This window comes from Pagrus pagrus, assembly GCF_965226575.1.
Source record: "Pagrus pagrus genome assembly, chromosome: 14".
Classification (NCBI taxonomy): domain Eukaryota; kingdom Metazoa; phylum Chordata; class Actinopteri; order Spariformes; family Sparidae; genus Pagrus; species Pagrus pagrus.
The window spans coordinates 22,404,423-22,424,051 of NC_140198.1; the positions used below are offsets into that span (position 1 = coordinate 22,404,423).

General features: G+C 37.9%; 3 protein-coding genes across 3 annotated transcripts in view; 2 read left to right on the forward strand and 1 right to left on the reverse strand.

The window, feature by feature from the left end:
• b3glctb (beta 3-glucosyltransferase b) overlaps window positions 1-11,311 on the reverse strand; it is a 29,564-nt gene extending 18,253 nt beyond the window's left edge. Inside the window, exons 1-4 of the mRNA XM_084372936.1 lie at window positions 11,147-11,311; window positions 9,345-9,382; window positions 9,212-9,251; window positions 8,932-9,041 (exon numbers count right to left, since the gene is read on the reverse strand). Coding sequence (XP_084229062.1) covers window positions 8,932-9,041; window positions 9,212-9,251; window positions 9,345-9,382; window positions 11,147-11,207 — 249 coding nt within the window. The 5' untranslated portion in view covers window positions 11,208-11,311. The remainder of the gene's footprint in view (window positions 1-8,931; window positions 9,042-9,211; window positions 9,252-9,344; window positions 9,383-11,146) is intronic.
• LOC311268985 (nectin-3-like protein) lies at window positions 239-6,188 on the forward strand (the record flags this gene model as incomplete). Its single annotated transcript, XM_084372973.1, has 7 exons — window positions 239-299; window positions 461-799; window positions 1,626-1,738; window positions 1,825-1,981; window positions 2,929-3,045; window positions 3,611-3,719; window positions 5,955-6,188. 7 exons carry the CDS (start codon window positions 239-241, stop codon window positions 6,076-6,078), a joined length of 1,020 nt encoding a protein of 339 aa, XP_084229099.1. The 3' UTR covers window positions 6,079-6,188.
• Window positions 11,312-17,634: 6,323 nt separating the features above from the next.
• Window positions 17,635-19,497, forward strand: medag (mesenteric estrogen dependent adipogenesis). The gene is made up of 5 exons (XM_084373248.1): window positions 17,635-17,886; window positions 17,978-18,114; window positions 18,622-18,737; window positions 18,826-18,999; window positions 19,094-19,497. Exons 1-5 carry the CDS (start codon window positions 17,684-17,686, stop codon window positions 19,106-19,108), a joined length of 645 nt encoding a protein of 214 aa, XP_084229374.1. The 5' UTR covers window positions 17,635-17,683; the 3' UTR covers window positions 19,109-19,497.
• Window positions 19,498-19,629: the final 132 nt, after the last annotated feature.

The window sequence follows — 19,629 nt, forward strand, 5'->3', positions numbered from 1 at the left end:
CTAAAACCAAATGAGCACCTCGGCTATTAGATAAATAACAGTACGCACTGTGTGTGGATTTGTACTACAAATATGCTTCTCACCACAGGCTTTCACCGCAACGCTTCAGCGCTACACCGGTGTTCCTGTGGTTTACTGTGAAAATAGCTCAGCCTGTTTTCACAGTCTCTGCCTGACACTTTAGCTCAGTCGACAGTCAACTGTTTCTGTCTTTGCTGAATCTCTTGACAGATTAGACATGGTTGAAAGTGCACTGGGAACGGCCTTCTCCCTCCTGCTCCTCACCTCTGTTATACAAGGTAATCCTGGACCACACGTGCTGGTTGCTCATATAATACACCAGCAAAGATGGAAATATTCACCATGGGTTTGAAATGTGTTTTGGCTTCTGATGTGACAAGCTGCCTCAGTAATATCAACTTTTCTTGCTTCCAATGTTATCTGATTTTTTGCTTGACAGGGTTCCAGGATTTAAAGGTGTTCCATTATGAAAAGATGGAGGCAGTGGTGGGTCAGGCCGTTGCGTTACCCTGTACTCTAATAACCAGTTCTGATCTCAAGATTGTCAGTATTGAATGGAGTAAGAATATACATGGGATCACAAGGCTGGCTCTGTACAGCACAACACATGGAGAACATCTATTTTGGCCTAACGTCAGCATCCAGATTGAGAACAAGACATTGGGCTCCCACCTACACCTTACTGGGGTGTCGAAATGGGACAGTGGTGTCTATATCTGTGAAATGGCAACCTTTCCTCTGGGCACCATCAGGACAGAAACACAGCTGGAGGTCAAAGGTAAGATGAAGGCAAACACATCCAGAGCCATACCTTCATTCTCCAACCAGACACTGCAGTCTGCACAGGATTTAACATTTGGACGATGTGCAGTAACTTTCTATCTAATTGTCCATAGAGCTGTAGGAATGAGTCCTAAAACCAAAACCTTTTTAACTTCCAGTTCCCTTGTCTCGAAGTCAATGAGTCTTTTGAATGGTTTTTTACTTGAAAATTCTGAAATAAGGTCTGTGGTTAACGGAAGCTTTAGAGACTTTCACGTTTTGGTCAACAACATAAAATACACCAGTAAATACCCCATGTTTGAATTATAAAGCATTTACTTTTATCAGAAAAAATTGTTACTAATAAGCGGCTAAATGAGACGACAGAGGTTATCGGGGACATTAAACGTCACTTGTCCATCTTTACCGGTGGACTTCAGTTGCAAACAGTTCTGTCTCTATATTTACAACTCATAGATTGGTCAATTTATAGTAAAGTGAGGGTACTCTACTGTAGTAAGATTATTCTTACAAATATTTCTTGTTGCTTCTGATTAAATCAGAGCGCTGGTCCTCTGCCAATCACGGCTCTGAAAAAAGTAGTAATTGTAAACAACACATCCACAGTAAGAGCTTTGTTGGACAAAACAAGCAATACTAGTTGGACAAAACAAGCAATACTAAGATGCAACTGTGGGCTCTGGGAAATTGTGAAGAACTGTCATCACATCTTTCGATTTTTTAAAAGACTACACAATAGGTTTTGAAAATTAATCAATAATAAAAAAAAACTGTTATTTGCAGCCCTGCTGACCAAATTAATGACATTTTCTATCTTTTAGATGTTGATGTTGAAATAATCTGTGATGCGAACAGCCCTCTTGAGGTCCATGCTGGAGAAAATGTGACCATTCACTGCACAGCGCTCCCAAACATGCAGTACAGGTGGACCAAGGTAAGGGAAAACTGATTACTTCTAACATCAACTCCTCCTTCAATTTGAAAGGTATTCACGTGCTACATAATCTTGTTTTGCCCTAGAACAAGAAACTGGTGTCGGAGAATGAATCTCTGGAGCTCTATTGGGTGACTGATGCTCACAGAGGGGCTTACACACTGACTGTCAACACAGGAAACAAGACTCTGCAAAAAGAGTTTACCATCACAGTGCTCACAGCAACCACAAGCTTAAATACAGGTGAGTTTCATTTCCTCGCTGCTACTCTTTGTGTCGCACTAAATTGCAGCATTTCCTCAGGGCTGGATTAACAATCTAGCAGAGGGTCCGAGAGACTGAATGACTTAATAAACTTCACTGAACAGAGAGTTGATACCTGACTTTTGTTATCACAGTGAAGATCACTCAATTTTTACATTACGAAGCTGAAAGGAAAGAGAGAGATTTAAAGGATTTCAAAGCAGCCAGCCATGGCACCTTTCAAACATCACAAGGCTGATTTCAACCTATCGGTGCATATCATGCACAGCAGATGGTAATTGGCCACATGTGAGCGGATTGTAATGCGACATGAAAAATGAGACCTTCCCTGTCTCTCTCAGTTGTTTATAGCTGCTGGACTGTGGATTTCTTTGTTAAGGTTTCGGGTTGGACTGTCTAAGAGCAGTCCAAAGGATGTGACTTTATGCAAATTCTTGCGTACCTCATCCCAGTGCCTCTCCGCTCTGCTAACAGAGAGCAACAGTAGCTAACGTTAGTTTAGAAATGGAGTCTGCTGTAATAAACTAACCAGCAGCTTCCAACACAACACAGAAGTTCCACAGAGCCCCTTTAAACGAACTCTATATATATATTTGCGACCTTTAGTGGTACTACCTTTAGACGGAGCCAGGCTAACTGTTTGGCCTGGTTTCCAGTCTTTGCATCACCGACCACTGGGCCTTCAACAGTTGACACCAATGTAACTTGGAGTATGGGCACTGATGTAACAGATGATAACCCAAACCCCAAGAATGTTACAACCACAACTTTAGAGCATACTAAATATACACATATCAGTGTAGCATCAGCCCCTGCCACACACACTGGCACCAGTCACTTCAACAAGTCCAATTATCAGTCGATAAACCTGTCTCACACTTTAAACATGATGACAACTGAGTCCATGCAACATGTGGTGCTTCCAGAGGTCACTTCCTCAACATTCCCAGTGAACACCAGCATCCGGGGAAGCATTATGGAAAACTCGGACAAACCTGGTGCAACCCCAACCCTGATCACTGGAAATACGCCTGACATTGAAGGTAATAATGACTTAATATTTCACATTTAATTCATCCATGTCAACAAATGCTCACCTCCCATGAACGCAACTGAATCTAGAATCTGTGATCACGTTAAGATGATCAGGAATGCATTATATTTGCTCTGCTGCCAGCACTGTTTGTGGCTAATGAGGTGAGGCAAGCAGCTGCAGTGCTCGAAGTAAACTGTTTCAAAGCAGAAAATAAGAGTTAAATGCTGGACAGGCCAGTCCCCCTTGAAAAGTACAGATGAATATTAGCCACAACTTCTTCGCCTTCGCCTTCATCATCTGCATCTTCATTATGTGAAGGCTTTACAGATGCCAGTTTTCTCAGCCTCAGGCTAGCTCGCCTTTCAAGGTAGCAGTCTTGCTAAATGGAGGTGGGGGCCGACCAGCTGAGGTAGAGGATTGTAGGACACACAGGCAAAAAGTTTCAAAGTTTTATATTTATTATCAATATTGATTGGAGTCAGATGGCTTTCACCAGAGCAAGCCAGTCAATACATCTTTAGCTGTTGCTGTCCTCCAAAATGACCTTTCCTTTCTCTAATTATGCTTCTTAGATGCTGATGGTGCACGGATTCCTCTGTTGCTGAGGTTAATCATCGTTCCAGCGCTGATACTGATCGTTGTGGCTGCCTTCCTCTACACAAAACAAATAACAAGGCAGAGGTGAAGCTCTTGTTACCTATCCATTCAAGCATCCTCTACACCTGCTTGCACTTATTCAGGGTCATGCAGCAGGTGAAAAATCAATGGATCCAATTGATAAACAACTTCATGGCCACAGCCTACTCTCTCCCAGTGCCACCAGTCAATAGTTGTGCTCTCTCTATAGGATGGATCTGCCACTTCCGTTCAAACCGCCTCATCCTCCAGTCAAGTATAGAGCTGCAAGACACAGTAGCTGCGTTTACACGAAGCCCGATATTACGATTATAAAAATGCTTCATATAAACACCTCAGTCAGAATAAACAAATGCAAACAGAACCAAATTACCGAAGATTGCGGCTTCTAACATAGCATACCACCATCTGCTGTATCGGAGTGTGTTGATGCTGCCCTTGTTACGTCAATGAAAGCAATTTGGCCTCAGATTATTGGCTCTATTTGATTTAATTATTGGCTAAAATAAATGAATAAATCTCCTCCACCTTCCACCCAAAGTTCTTTTATGCGCTTGATTAACAGAGAACTGGTTGCTGCTTTTATGGCACAATGTGGCATGCTGTACTCTTACTGCTGTCACATTCTCGCTGTTGTCAGAGCAGTGGGACAGAGCGAGAGAGAGGCTAGTTTCTCACTAAGAAACAAAAACACAAGACCTATTTCTCCAACAGAAAAAGAAATTCACTTTTTCTGTAAAATCAGCAAGAAACATCGAAAGAAACGGGAAAAAAATGGTCACTCCAGTCACTCAAGATTTTGTCTTTTTAAAACTTAAATTTTTTGAATAATTTAATTCCAATGTGGATAATTTTTACTCTAAGAAACACATTTTGAACTTAATAAGGCTTTAGGTTTTAACTCTACTCAAAGTCCTTCAGAAAAGAGAAAAAAGCTTCAATAAAACACACAACATTCATCACCCTCATCACCGCTCCACACGTGTTTTACAATTTTCCAGGAGCACGACACAAAGGGGTTGAAAATGTGGAAGCAGGTTACAGGCACGAATCCTGAAGTTAAATTTAATACCGTTTAAGACCTTTTTTAAGACCCTTTCCATTTATTTTAAGACCTCATTGCCACTTCGAGTCCTAACTGGTAACATCAGCGACACACTTTGACTTACATTTACTATATATTGATTGTAAGACAGCACTACTAAACAGTCTTAGTTTGTGGTAACTCTTTATCAATATAACATAATTCAAATAGGTGGGTGGGAACAAAGCACAAGAGAATTAAATGAGTGACTAACCCAATGCAAGGTTTATTAGAAAGAATCCATTTGAAACCAGTATTTGACCAATAAACAAAACAATAAAAAAATTAATTAAATTAAATCTTTTAGTCAAGTCAAAGTAGCAATACAAAAATGTAAAAGTTCTCTACAACAGGTTCAAAATCCTACTTAAGTAAAAGTACAGTACTATCAGCTGAAAGTATCAAAAGTAGAACTCATTCTGTAGAAAACTGGCCCTGTGACTGATATATTACTAGATAATGTATCATTAGATTATTAATATTGCATCAATTCTGTTGTAGCTTTAATTATTTATTACTATTAGCTACTTTTCATACAGTGGTTCCCAACCGAGGGGTCGGGTCCCTCCAAAGGTTCACAAGATAAACCTGAGGAGTGCTGAGATTATTAATGGGGTAGAAAATATGAAAAAAAAGTTCTGCTATGTATTATTTTTCCAGACACTCTGGTCTAATCTTGGCTTTTTCGTGAAATATTTTAGGAGCCTGTGATATCTATTTAAATTAAACCATATGAGGAGTTAATAGAAATGTCTGTAACAACTCGTGGTCACGCAATGATTAAATTCAGGCAAACTTTACCTATTTGGATAAATATATATATTGAAAACAAGCTATCAAATGTAACACCTTGGAAAACAGCATTTACGACTTTTCAATACTTTTAATGGGCCTTATTTTTCGCTAAATTGATAGATGGATGGATGGATGGATGGATGGATAGAATTTTTCTGAGTAAATCAAAGTGAAATTTCCATCTTTACTTCTTTTTATCCTGTTATACCGTTATCTCTGTTACTGTTTTATGCTTCTCTGACAATTTTTACCTGAATGTATGATTGCTCGTTGCAGCTGCCATGCACAGTCATTTAACAAGCTATGAATGACAAAGTGGAGTTTGTTCATTTCATAACCACAGCTCTAGACTGATGCTTCTCGACATTCCCACTAATTCCATTTTTCTTTCTGTCTCTCAGGGAGAAACTGGTGCGTAAAAACACCTCTAAACACCTCATGGCTTCAAATCAAAACAATCACAGACGTGTCAGATTCAATCACTGCTCTCATGATGTCGCTGGTGAAGCATTCTCTGCTGTGTGACTGCAGAGGTCTCCTGACTAAAGAAAAGAAGATACAGACTCAGAGGTTGAGAGTAGGGCTGCATGATATGGTCAAAAAGTGATATTGCAATTATTTTGACAGATATTGCGATTGCAATATAATTTGTGATTCTTATAAATGATTAAATTTTACATCACAAATTTCATTGTCATTGAAAAACTAGTTAAATCATGGTGATGTGGCATTTCTCCTGGTCTCTGCCAAACAAACACGTTTTATTACATCTGTAGAAGCTTTCACATTTTACCTTTATAAAATAATTGCAGTCATATTGCAATTTGGATTATTTTGCGATTAATTGTGCAGCCCTAGTTGAGAGACGACGATGATTGCAAATCCAAGCATCATTATAAAACCATTGTGAATATAATAACAACTTCATACTTTCTGCCTTAAAAATTAATCATATCTGAAGCATGTAACACAGTTCCCCTTGTTCTGTCCTTGAGGGAAATAAAGATTTCAAACATCTTCTGTCCTTTGTAACAGTCTAAGACACTTTATATTTAATTTAATATATTACCGTAGATTTCACAGAGCCCCTGCTGACTGCCTTCTGACTGTTTTCCTGTCAGGGAGGGTTATCTGGATCGAAACTGAGGTTTTGGGATGAATCAAAGACTGTCTCTTTATTTCACAATACCCAATCCCATCAAAGGAAAATCAACAATTCTGTCATAAGCCCGTCATCTCATTTCACTGAGGTTAATAACAAATTAGTTTTCACAGCCACTCGACAGGCATGTATTATTAAATATTTACTGTGTGAGAGCTTTTGGAGCGACACATCCAATTGGTTCTCTAAGCAATATAAAGTAAATATTCAACCAGACTGTAACCTGGCTATTTTTGTTTCCTCTGAAAGGACATCGACCCTCCCTTCCTACTGTAAGCAGGCTCTCAAAACAGGCATGGTAGCAGCCAAAAAATTAATTTTACTTAACTGGAAGTCCCCAGCATCCCCTTGCTTTAAGAGGTGGCTTAACGAAATGGTTTTTGTTTCGAGGATGGAACAGATTCGCCTTAGCAGAGGGAATGCACCCAAATATTATGAGAAAACATGGAGACCATTTTTGGTCTTACTTGATGAGACCTAAATGACTAATATATGAATCAGGCTGCTATGTGGTAGTCATAATGTATTCATTTTCCTGTATTGTTTCTGTACTGACCAAGCTTTGATATTCCTCTCAGGGTTCTGTTTTTTTTTTTGGGGGGGGGGGTTTGTTGTTGTTGTTGTTGTTGTTGTTGTTGTTGTTGTTGTGTGTGTGTTTTGTTTTGTTTTTTATTCATACCCCTGATGGTATCATGAGACAGAAGGCACTGGGCTACTTTGCTTATTGTATATATCCTCATATAGCCTCTGTCTTTCCTTTTCTTACTTCATTTAACAAGGTCAGGTGCTGTATGCCCATTTTTTTCTTGTCTTCTGTTTTTTTTGTAAAAGAAAGTTTAAAATGTGAAAATAAAATATTTAAAAAAAATAATAAATAAATATTTACTGTGTGAGAGAAGAGAGCTCTATGACAAGGAGGACACCTATTGGTACTAGTGTAATACCACAGCAATGCAAAACACCAAGTAAGATCTCAAAAGTCACTGACACAAATTAACTTTGAAGCTGCCTGCAGCATCTTAATCGTGTTATTGCCAGCGCAGCACATTTCATGTATATAAACACAACCCTTTTCAGCCTTTAATGGGAACACTTTTGCTTCCGAACAATAAACAGTATAGCTGCCAATAAAAGTGCCTCAAGTACTGAGATCACTAAATCATGCATCTCGTGTTAAATCTAGTGGTTCTCAAACTTTTTATGATATGCCCCCTAATGATTTGATCAGTCATTAACAATGACGGAATGAGGAAGGAGCCAATAAATTAAATATACAACATTTCCAAATTAAAACATCTCAAAATGACTAGGCCTTTGTTATATATTGTGTCGAGTTGTGTACTTACGTCATCTTAATGTTCTACTCCATTTTAATTTTACTCAAGGTTACAGTGTGTTTCATTTGGTCATGTGTCGCTATAACTTCAGTGGAAGAAACATTACCTCATCTGAGTCATGTTAGATTTATTTTCTTCGACAATGGTGGTTGTTTATCAATGAAGACAAAAACTCATTACCATTACCTTCATGGTGTCATCAAACTACATCTTTTGTTTTCATTGTTTTGCCCCTCATAGCAGAAATTACATACCGTGCGTTTAAGTAACCATACAGATGGTTTTATGTCTTCACCCATTTACTACAATTGAAGTATACTGCTCCTAATCATCTGTATGGAACTGCAAAGTTGCTAACACAAAATAAACATTGTAAAATTAATAAAAATAATAATCACAAATAAAGTACCAAGCAATGTCATGTATGCTTACATTTGACTATTAGCACTTAAAACAAAGTACAGGTGATGGGAATGCCAATAGCTCTGCGGGTATTTGGCCATAATCCAAAGAATTGACATGACTGACATGAAATTAATGTCTGAACCAAATTTCATGGCAATCCATCATTTAACTTGAAATCTCATGGTGTCTCCAGTGGAAAAGTCTTGGGATCACCAACATCAAAGGATTCTCAATCCTCTGGGGCCCATGAATGTCTGTACAAATGACCGTTTAAATGGCGGACATTATTGTGAAAGGTTACTGTACCCTTCTTTTTTTCAACGAATGAGTTTTATTGGCCTGCATTATTACAAGCACATGTGAATGCACAAACTACTGGACACAAGAAAGATCAAGGGTCAAGATCTCAACCCAGAATATTAACTCTATGAGGCAAAAGTGTCAACCATGCAGCCACTGCCTGTCAGATGTTACCTGTCCCAGTTTGGCTGCCTGCTGCAGAATCTCCACCCTCCTCTGTTCACCTCGATGGGCGTGGTATGAGTTCCTTTGACTTTGGATCACGAACACCACCTCCTCCAATCCTGAGAAAACAATCATAGAAAAGATAGAGGGTGGAGATTTTGGTGTGTACGTGGATCTTTTCATTCAAACACTACATGTGTGCACTAATGGCATGGTGGTGTCATCGATCAAATTTAAATGTTGCTGTGGACAAAATATCACACCATCTGCAGTAAATTGCCTCACTCACCAACAGAGCTGTGTGCAGTGGGCTCCTGGCGCTCTGCTGCCTGTGGGGAGTCAAAGGGGTTCAGGTTAAGTCTGACACACACTGCTGAGCCACAGGATGAAGCATAATCACAGCAAGAATCACGAGGACTTACATGAGCACGACCTGCGTGTTCGTCTGCAGCAGAGGGACCTTGAAAGGAAGCAACAGCGTTATCAGTGTATCATAGAATGAGATTGTGGTCATATCGCACCACCCTAGAAATAATTGTCACTTGAAGCCTATTAACAAGAAAATATTTCTGTCAATATACTAAGCAAGTATAAATATCTATATCAATGCAGGACAACAGTTTAACATCGTGACACATCAGTCACAGTATGACAATGATGAAGCAAGAACAGCCCAAGCAGTAGGAGAATTAGCAGCAGGAGCAGTGCAGTCTTTTATGCACAAACACCTATCACTTCCTCTTGAATCCAAAACTCAAAACAGACGTTACAACCAGGACAGTTGCAGTTACTGCTCAACATGTAGGATTTGTGGTGGAAAACATATCCCACTTAATAGAGTCAACAAGTGTTATTGTGTGTAAGCATGCAAATCGATGCCAAGTAGAAATATGGCTGAAATTGTCCTCTAAGGAATTAAAGGTACTACTAATAATGTGCTAATTTTGGTATCAAGATGCTACAAAATCTATTCTAATCTTCTACACTGTCAAATAGACAGTGTGTGTTTCTAATAACAGCATTCCTAAAATAACAGGATGATACAATGGTCTGGAAAGGAATGAAAGATTTAGTAATTTATGTAGTGGTGCCTAGGGGATGAATATCATGTTTTGTATGAGTGTAAATAAACAAGCGTTGTTGATAGCTGAAAGACGTGCCTGCCAAAATAGTTTATAAATACTTTTATAAACGTGTCCTATTATCACAGACTGATAATCCACAAATAGTACATAAACTAGGTGCATTTCTGAGTAATGCTCTGCTTCTCTTAATCTGCCTTCTCTTGTGCTAAAGGTCGATCATATGTTTGTGTGATTTTGCTTTGTGTTTGTATTCAATAACACGTGCGGTCTATAATAAAATAATTTGATTGCGTACAATAAAACTTGTCTGGGTGCAGAAGTGCATCCTAGTAGTAGGTCTTTGGAATGCAGCCATGTAGTTTGGTGACCTGAATTATTTCCCGACAAAGCCTGCCCATCTTACACCTGAGCAGAGGTCTAATTGGCTAGCCAGGGTGAGCAGGTGTGCAGAGCTTTTTTTTTTTGTGAATCATTTCTCAATTTTAGAAAATAAAAAAGAAGATAATTTTTAAAGCAAATGCAGGCTGATTTCAGTTGTACACACAGATTGTGTTATAACTGTCCTAAAGTTGTATTCCCAAACCTAACGCTCCAGTTACAGACAATATGACAATTGGACCAAGAGAAGTTGTTTCATTACAACTCGTCCAAATAGGATATAACTTAATTCGCAAGACATCTTTATTCTTCACATAAATACTTCTATGTAATTGTATTTGTGAACAGTTTCCCATATTTGTATATTAAAGTAGCTTTGCCATGCGATCTTTGGTTTGCTGCCACTTGTTTACAAGCCCCACAGGATCACCTGCACTTGTTTGTAGTGCGTCAAATCACTCAGAGTAAAAACACCACTTCCTGTTATACATTTCAAAACAAAACAGTCAGCTACTCTCTACCACAGAAAATATCACGGTGATGCTGATGAATAACTAGATTACGAGATTTGTCATTAAATACATCCATTGGTACATTTTCCAAACTGTAATGTACTCTATTTACCCTTTATATTACATGAATAACTTTACTTTGAAGGCCACATTAATCGAACTTCCTGTATTTCAGCCAGTCTGACGCTCTTGGTGCTAGCAGTTTAGCTAACACGTTAGCTACCCCGGCAGGGCATTGACCCCACTTACCAAGCCAAAGAAGAAGCACGGCGACCAGTTTGCATCGGTTAACCACGTTATGGTGTGACATGGTTCCCCTGGCTGCTGGTTTTCGGTTGAAATCACCGTCTTTTCATGGCGAGGCGGAGAAATTGGTTAGCTACATTCCTGCACTGGCTGAACTACTGTGGTCGACTGTAGTGACTGTTAGTGTGGAGCTTTAGCGACCTCTAGCGGACACTACATTAATAGGTCACTGCCATGCTGCACTGGAGCTTAGTACGTCTCAATACTATTGTGTCCTGTTCATTCTGATATCATATACATTATAATATAAAAGTAAATTTTTCAGGCACTGTTTTTCATGTTTAGCTACAGTAAATTGGCATCTTTTTAAAATTATTTAAAATCCACCCACACCTCAGATATGGCTTAGTTTTATTTATGTAGACCATAATTTAAACATGTAATAATAAAATTAAAAAATAAATAAAACATTTTAATTTCTAAAATGTGCTTACAGCAAGCACTTTATTTTATTTATACTTCTACTCCACTACCTTTCAAATAAAAATATTGCACCATTTGTTATACCACAGGTCTAGATAATTTTAACTACTTTAAATTGTTGTGTAGTCTACCTTGACCGGCATTAAACTGTTGTTTACACATTGGGTTATCACCGATAATTAGAATAGATTTTGTGCTCAGATACCAGCCACCTAAACGCCTGATCTGTGGAAAAATATTTGCTGACAAATTCATGAAAATGTCTTAAAACACCCTGTCTCGTAACGTTACAGAAAGTGAGAAAAAGAATCATGGATCTGTCCCATTTATCCGTATACGCACCAAAAGTTGATAGGGTCTAATCCAAGTTGAGTGGAAATACATTCTGTATTTTTTGTGTAATCCCACTGACAAACCAACAAACAAGCAGACACGGGTTAAAACATAACCTCCTCAGTGGAGGTCCAGCTACAAGCCAGTATTATAAGATAACACTGACAAAGCTGCTGCCTAATGAGTACTTTAAGAACAATGTCAAGGATCTGATTTTCATCCACCATTAATGTCTAACTGTTTGAGAATGACACACAATCTTTCATGGAAACTTATTAAACTGTGATCAGACGACAGTCCTTCAGGTTTCCAGTCTACAAACATAGTTATTATCTATTACTATATCATTGCACAACAATTTCTGACATGAACATGCAGCTTTTTATCCTCTCATTGTGTAACATGTTAGATTGACATTGTTTTACTCTTTTGACTTTGTTTTATTAATTGCAAATCAAATTTAATACACACCTATCTTAAACTGCTGTTACAGCATGACCACATATACAAAACGAAAAACAGATCAATCAAAACAAACTACAAAATACAAGTGACAAATAATGTAGAAATTTGTAAGAACCACAATAACAACAAAAACTTACTGAGCAAATTAAGTTTAATCTACTCCTAGACAGGTTATTGCTGACCACCCACAATCAAAATACATACTGAGGGCTCTTTTACAGACTCATCTAAGCTCCCTTACAATATATTTCATTGGATACTTTTGACTTTTAAATGACTAAACAACAATGCAGCAGAAGATTCTTTGAGATGAGGCAATATAATCATCTCAGTTGCCTCAGATTCGGCCTTTTATCTTTTTACCTTATTCAAAAACCCCTTATAAACTATGACAACAGGGCAGTTATTATCAGTGAGACTCTTGTAGCGTTTGTGCACATGATTTTACCACATTTGTCCACAAAGTCGTTATTTGCTAGCTTATTCATTAGAATTAGAAGCAACATTTTTAAAAAATCCATCAGCTGTGTCGTAATAGGACCATAACTTCTGCATCTGCTTCTATTATACCCTTGACTTGGTTGTACACACACATACAAATAAAAAGGGTGTGAGTTGTGCCACGAAGTTGCTTTCCACAATCCTTTTGAATCCTGCAGATCAACAAAAGCTGCACTGACTTTAATCCTGATCTGTACTGATCTGAGAGCAGCTGCAAGTCTGAAGAGGCTTTTCTATCTATCTCTGTCCTTCCTCCTAAAGTAGGTCAGAGATTAGCCACACGATAAATGGATATAAAAAAAACACATAAACTGAATTTTACAAGCTTTAGTGGTTGAGGAGACATTCAATGTCTTGTTTCAGATTTAACATTATGTCTTCCCGGCAAGGAAGTTTTATTTGACGGACATTTTACAGGCAGATTCAAGCACAGTCGTTAAAAGTAGACAAAAGTGACTTGAGTGAAAGTTGAGATATTGTGTTAAAATATTGCTTTGGTTAAACGTTAAAGTTTTTCTTTTAAAAGTAAAAGTCACCCATATGAATAGTACTTGAGTAAAAGTCTTAAAGTTTCTGATATTTAATGAACTCATGTATCAGAGGTAATATTCTGTCAGTAAATGTAAAAAAAGTAAATTACATATATTTACGTGAATGTACACTGTGGGTTGACTGATCATTGCCCTGGCCAATAATCAGTCAGGATTTTTATGATTGTTAGAATACTTTCTTGCTCCTGATCTGATTGCCAATAGAATAAATATATTAGAAATGTGATTCTTTGGCTCTGATGCAGCAATCAACAAATAAACTAGTAACTTAAGTTACCAAATAAATAAAGTGGAGAAAAAAAGTACAATTTTTGCCTCCAAAAAGCAGTGGCAGTAGCAGGAAATGCCACCTAGAGGGGGTGATCTTGACCTGTTTTTAAGAAAAACGTGAGGCTTATTGGATTTTCACCTTACAGACCTTGTTTCCCAGGGGTCTTAACGGTGAACTGCTGCTTAATGTTGATGGTGATGTTATGAGTTGGTTGTTGGCTGTTCTGTCACTTTTGAGATATTGTCAGTGAGTACTTTTTACAGACATAGCCATTATTTATATTGTACATATATAAATGTTTTTTTCTTTTTTCTCATTTATATTTCTTCACTTTATGGTTGTCTTATGTTAAATTCTGTCTCAAGCTATTTCTATAAAGCCTATATATATATATATATATATATATATATATATATATATGCTTAATTCTGATTGTATGTCCTTTTTATTTGTCTAGGGACCTGCTCTAGAAGATAGTGCAGAACTGACAGAACTGAATCTAAGAAATTTCTATTGTTTTGTGTGAATTATATTGTGAAATGTACCTTTTTAAATATGAGACCATGCTTCCTGGTGGTCTGGATGACTTAATCGTTAATGTGACGTCATGACCTGGCCTGTTCTGTAATCTTTGACATGTGCTTTGTTCTAGTCAGTTCTCACAGTACATTTCTTTGAAGCTGTAACCTACTTTTGTATTTACATTTATACTGTTATAATATTTCTATTGTGTACATACATGCATTGATTGATATATGCACTTTACCTGTTATGATGGGGTTATTTAAAAAAAAAACCTTTGTCATTCAGTGGCATAGATTTGTTAGTCCAGGTGTGTTTGATGGCATATCGAGGGACGTCTGTCTGCGGTGTGGCCTGATTGTGCCACACAAGTCCACAACCCTACTTAAGACAGCCTCCCCCATTGTCTTGTAAGATAACCTGATGAAGGTCTAAGGACCGAAACGTTGTTAATAAACTTTATTCGTAAGTGAAGTGGACAGTGTGCTGAAGTCATTTTCCTAATTTTGTCGGCCCTCGGTCTTCTCCTACGCACCTGTTGACCCTAAGGTGTGTAAAAGCTGCACTCAGTAGCAGAAAATGGAAATACTCAAATAAAGTAAACAAGTGCCTCAACCTTTTTACTCAAGTAGGCTTACAGTACTAACCCACTTGAGTAACCGTACTTAGTCACAAGCAATCGCTGGACTCAAAGGTGTTAATACAACACAAACAACGTTGTCAGGAGTGAATAAAAAGTCAGAACATCACCATTATTGTTTTATTGTTTCTGGCAGGTATTGTTTACAGCCTGATGTGAGAAAGAGATATCGAGAAAGGAGGCCTGTTTCCTGCTGTAAGCCCTGCAGACTGATGGAGACATCCAGAACAAATGAGTCAACTGCCTCCTGACTAACCGAGCCTAAACACGTACGCCTGGACCACAACATTTAAACAGGCTGGTTCTGCTGTGAAACCACAGTCGTGAGTGTTCACATTTTTGTGGGTATGAAGTGAACAGTGAGGAAAGAAATCCTGTACTCTATAGCAGATGAACAGGCTGCTATAATTCACAACTGGGTCAAGTGTCCCTTCATCTAACAACTATAGGCGGCGTTAGAGCAAGAGAAAACTCTCTTTGGTGTTTTATTTGCTGAAGAAAGTAATCATGTAGGAATGTAAGGTCTGAACAAACTTTGTTCACAAAGGAGAGCACGGGTTGTTGATATGAAAGACAAACGTGCAGCACATTAATGCTGTGCCTCACGTGTCCCACATATCACTGGTGGTTCTAATTAGGTCTTGTACTTTTCCTTCAAGAGTTCAAGAGTCCGCCTGCTGTTGTTTCCAAGCACTAGGCCAAATGTTGCTTTCAGTGGCTTCCCAGAAAATCATACATTCAAGCGTCTCAACATCTGAAACAAAATAGGGTAATGCACGTAATAAAAACATCTCAGGTCAGACCCACCCAAGGCTGAATGAGCAATCTTCAGTAATTGTATCACTTACATTGTTAATCCTGCTATAAAAATCTAGACTGATAGGAGTGGATGTTACATGGAGAATCAAATAATACCATAAAAACGATAGACTATAATGGATTTTAAGCATTTATCTGAGAAAAAACATTATTTAGCCTGTATTATCATATATATTAATTAAGTGGAAGGTTGTTTCTTTTTTTTTTACAATACATTGCAATAAATATTTGATGTGTGTTTCTGAATTGCTTTATTTTAAGTTCACTCTGCGCACATAAACCACATTAAATAAATACAAAACCTCATGCCATATGAACAGAAATGAAGCCAGCCCCGATTATTGCGTATAATTTGCTCTTAGCCTTAAATGTCAAAATGCATTAGAAGACTAAAACCATGTAAATAACTATTGTTATTGTTAATATTGTTATTGTACACTCCATGCCCCTCCACATAGCCTACATACGGAAACACTTTCTTGTTTACCAGTTCTAAGATTGCTCTGACATGATCTTTGATAAGATATTTGAGAGGTCATGTGTTTTTTTGATAACAACACATCACAGCTTGTGCTTACCAGTAGTTTTATGGTTTTTCATTTGTTTGAGGGGGAGCTACTACACCCACATTAGGTTTATTAGTCAAGTTTAGCATTAGCATTTTAGCATAAGCTAGTTGTTTAAAATGTGTTTGACTTTCTCATTTATTTTATTGAGTCATAATTATGAGTTACTACAGAGCTGTGTCGCACCCGATAGGTCGTATATTATGCGTACTGAAACAGGAAGTACACGCATTTTCAAAATAAAAGCACAATAGTTGTTATTACAGGTCAAGTATTAATGGGAAACATTAGTTACCTATATTTAAAAATGATAAATAGCCCATTTAAAAATATTTTAAAAATAAAATGAATATAAACTTTTAATATACATTAAACATATGAAATACTAAAAAATCTATTTGGTCTTCTCTATGGTCTTTATCTCTACTTCTGTACTTTGTGGTTGTCAATATTTTTTTCACAATAAACTGATTAACTGTTTGATCTATTATAGGTATCAACCGATATGGCTTTTTCAGGGCTGGTACAGATATTGATTATAAGAAATCAAGAAGACAGATAACCGATATTTTGAACTGATATTCATTTGCAGCAAATGAAAGGATATTGAAATATTGTACAAATATAGAATATATATTAAAATATATATATATATATATATATAAATAACAACCAGTGATGAGATGAACCCAGGTAAAATGTATTTAAGTAACTGTTTTAAGTACAATTTTCAGGTACTTAACTGGAGTATTTCCTTTTTCTACTACTTTACACTTCCTCTCCACTACATTTATTTGGTAAATTTAGCAACTAGCTACTTTGCAGTTTCAGATTAATTTATAGTTTATAGGCTATTGATTGTGATGTGTGACCAATCAGATAATGTTATTGGCAACCTGAAAAATCATTTTCAAAAACCAAGGAGATGTCTTCAAAATGATGTATTTTGTCTGACCAACAGTTCACAACCCTAATTATATTATATTTAAATAGTTAATAGTTATATAAAGCAGGCATTTTTCTCATTAATGACTTATCCTATTAACAAGTTCTCCAAACTGCATTGAATTGATTGTCTGTCAATGACTAAAAAAAACACCGGGACAACCAATGATTATACTAATTTGATTATACTATCAAATGCATTTACATTTACAGTGACATATAACAGACACAATCAGCAGGTGCTTTTGTTTGATAACTGACAGACACAAACCATTTCTGTTGAAGGGATTTATTTTGTCGAAAGAAAGACCGGAAGTCTTATTGTGTAAACGTCTCTAGCTTGACGGTGTTTTGACGCTAATAAAGCTGCGGACTTGAGTCAGTCATTATAAACAGCAGCAGACGCAGCAGCAGAAGGAGGTGCAGGACACAATAAGTGGCAACATGAAGATGACCAAAGAGTCCGACGGCAGCACGATAACAGTGACCGCAGTGGAGCAGTTCCTCACGGACCCTCCGGCCGGGATCTCCGTGGAGGTCCTCGACTCCGAGCACCGAGTCCACAGCGACCCGGAGCAGAGCCTGGTGCTCATCGATGACTTCCACTGCAGTAAGGGGAAAGTAGTTTTCCAGTGCTCGAGGGGAAGGTGAGGAAAATACCTCCAAATGCACACATATATTCACTCTGCACAAAAAAAAAAAATCTTCTTCAACTGTGTGACTTGTTTTCCACATCAGGGAAGTTAAAATGCAGAATCTCTGGGAGTACACCAGCATGAGAAACAGTGTGCTGTCCAGGAGGATCTACCTGCTGATATCTGCCTGCGAAGAACACTGTGCAAAGACCAACAACAAGGAGGCCAGTGAAGTCAGAGGTAATTTAAACTGCATCTTACCACAAACATTCCCATAGTAAATCATGATTAGCAGATAGTCAGAATTATGAGATGAAATGTCATGATTATGGGATAAAAAGTCATTATTATTAGACAAAAGTCAGAATTATGGAGTTAAAAGTCCTAATTATGAGATAAAAGTCAACATTTATCTAATAATTGTGACTTACCATGGGATTTTTTTTTTTAAGTCAAAGTTTTCATTTATTTTTTTATTTTTTTCTCTAACTGGCAGAAATGGGCTCCCATAAACCTGTGTGTAATACAACACTGGTATTTGTACGTTTGCACGAAACGGTATTTTTGACCCAGTGTACTTTACGGCTCCAGGCTGTGTCTCATGCAGTTTGGTGGTGGGTGACTCATGCTTGGTCATTTGGGATGGGTGGAGTAGAGGAAGTACAATGGCAGCACAGTGCTTGTACCATATGACAGCATGTTTTCTTTCTGGCCTGTTCTTATGTGTTATTTTGAATCCTGTATCAGTGCTGCAGCAGTACGTGGTGTCCGTCAACATCAGCGATCCTTTCATCAAGTGGCAGATGGAGAGAGGACTGGACTGGACCATCTCCTCGGTTGCTGGGGAGAGCTACAGGGTGGATGTAAGCAGGTCTTTCTGTCACTTGTATGTCATTCACTGCATTTTTTCTCATTATTTGGTGATTGACAAATGCGTTTTCCCTATGTCAGGTTGACTTGACTGAACTAATGGAGAGCTGGGCAGCAAAAAACACAAACGTCATAACCAATGGTTTAACGAAAGTCCAACCTGTGTGGAGAGACGCCTCCTTCACCCTCAAATACTACTCTGACGCCCTCTTTGACTTCCCACACTGGTTTGGCTTCAGCAAAAGACAATTCAAGGTTGGTGTCTCTTCTTCTTCTCACTGCTTTCTGTTTTTGTGAGTGTGCACGGGGCAGTTGTTTAACTTGTCTTCTCTGCTCACATCTGTTATAGCTGAGACCGAAATGAGCCAGCCGGAGATCAAGTCGAGTTTATCTGCTCAGTTTTTGATGGAGTCTGCCTCCTCAAGAAAGTTTCTTGATGGACAGATGAGTGGCTGTGATGCCAGCCTGCCAGGTGAAGGACCAGACTACCTCTTGGGATTATAGGAACTACCTTATAATCGCTGTTTGGGACCAAAGATTTCTTCTGTTCAAGGACAAGGACTGATGAGGGGAGATTCTGAAAGCCATGAAGATTATAATGCCAATTCTGTGTCTAAATGGATTGTGAAGGGTTTTGTATTAATCATGTACAGCTGTTGTATGATAGGTTGAATCTGTGTGACTTGTAGACTTTTGTACTAAGGAAACAACATTTCTTTGTGAGACATTTTTATTTTTTAACCAAACGCACACACAATAAATGCTGTTTTGCAACCAATAAAAAGACTTCAGTTTCATACAATGCTCATCAGTTAAAAGGTGAATGTGAAAGTTGTGATCTGAGCTGTATAAATGCTAGGAAGTGTTAAAGAGGTCATATTATGC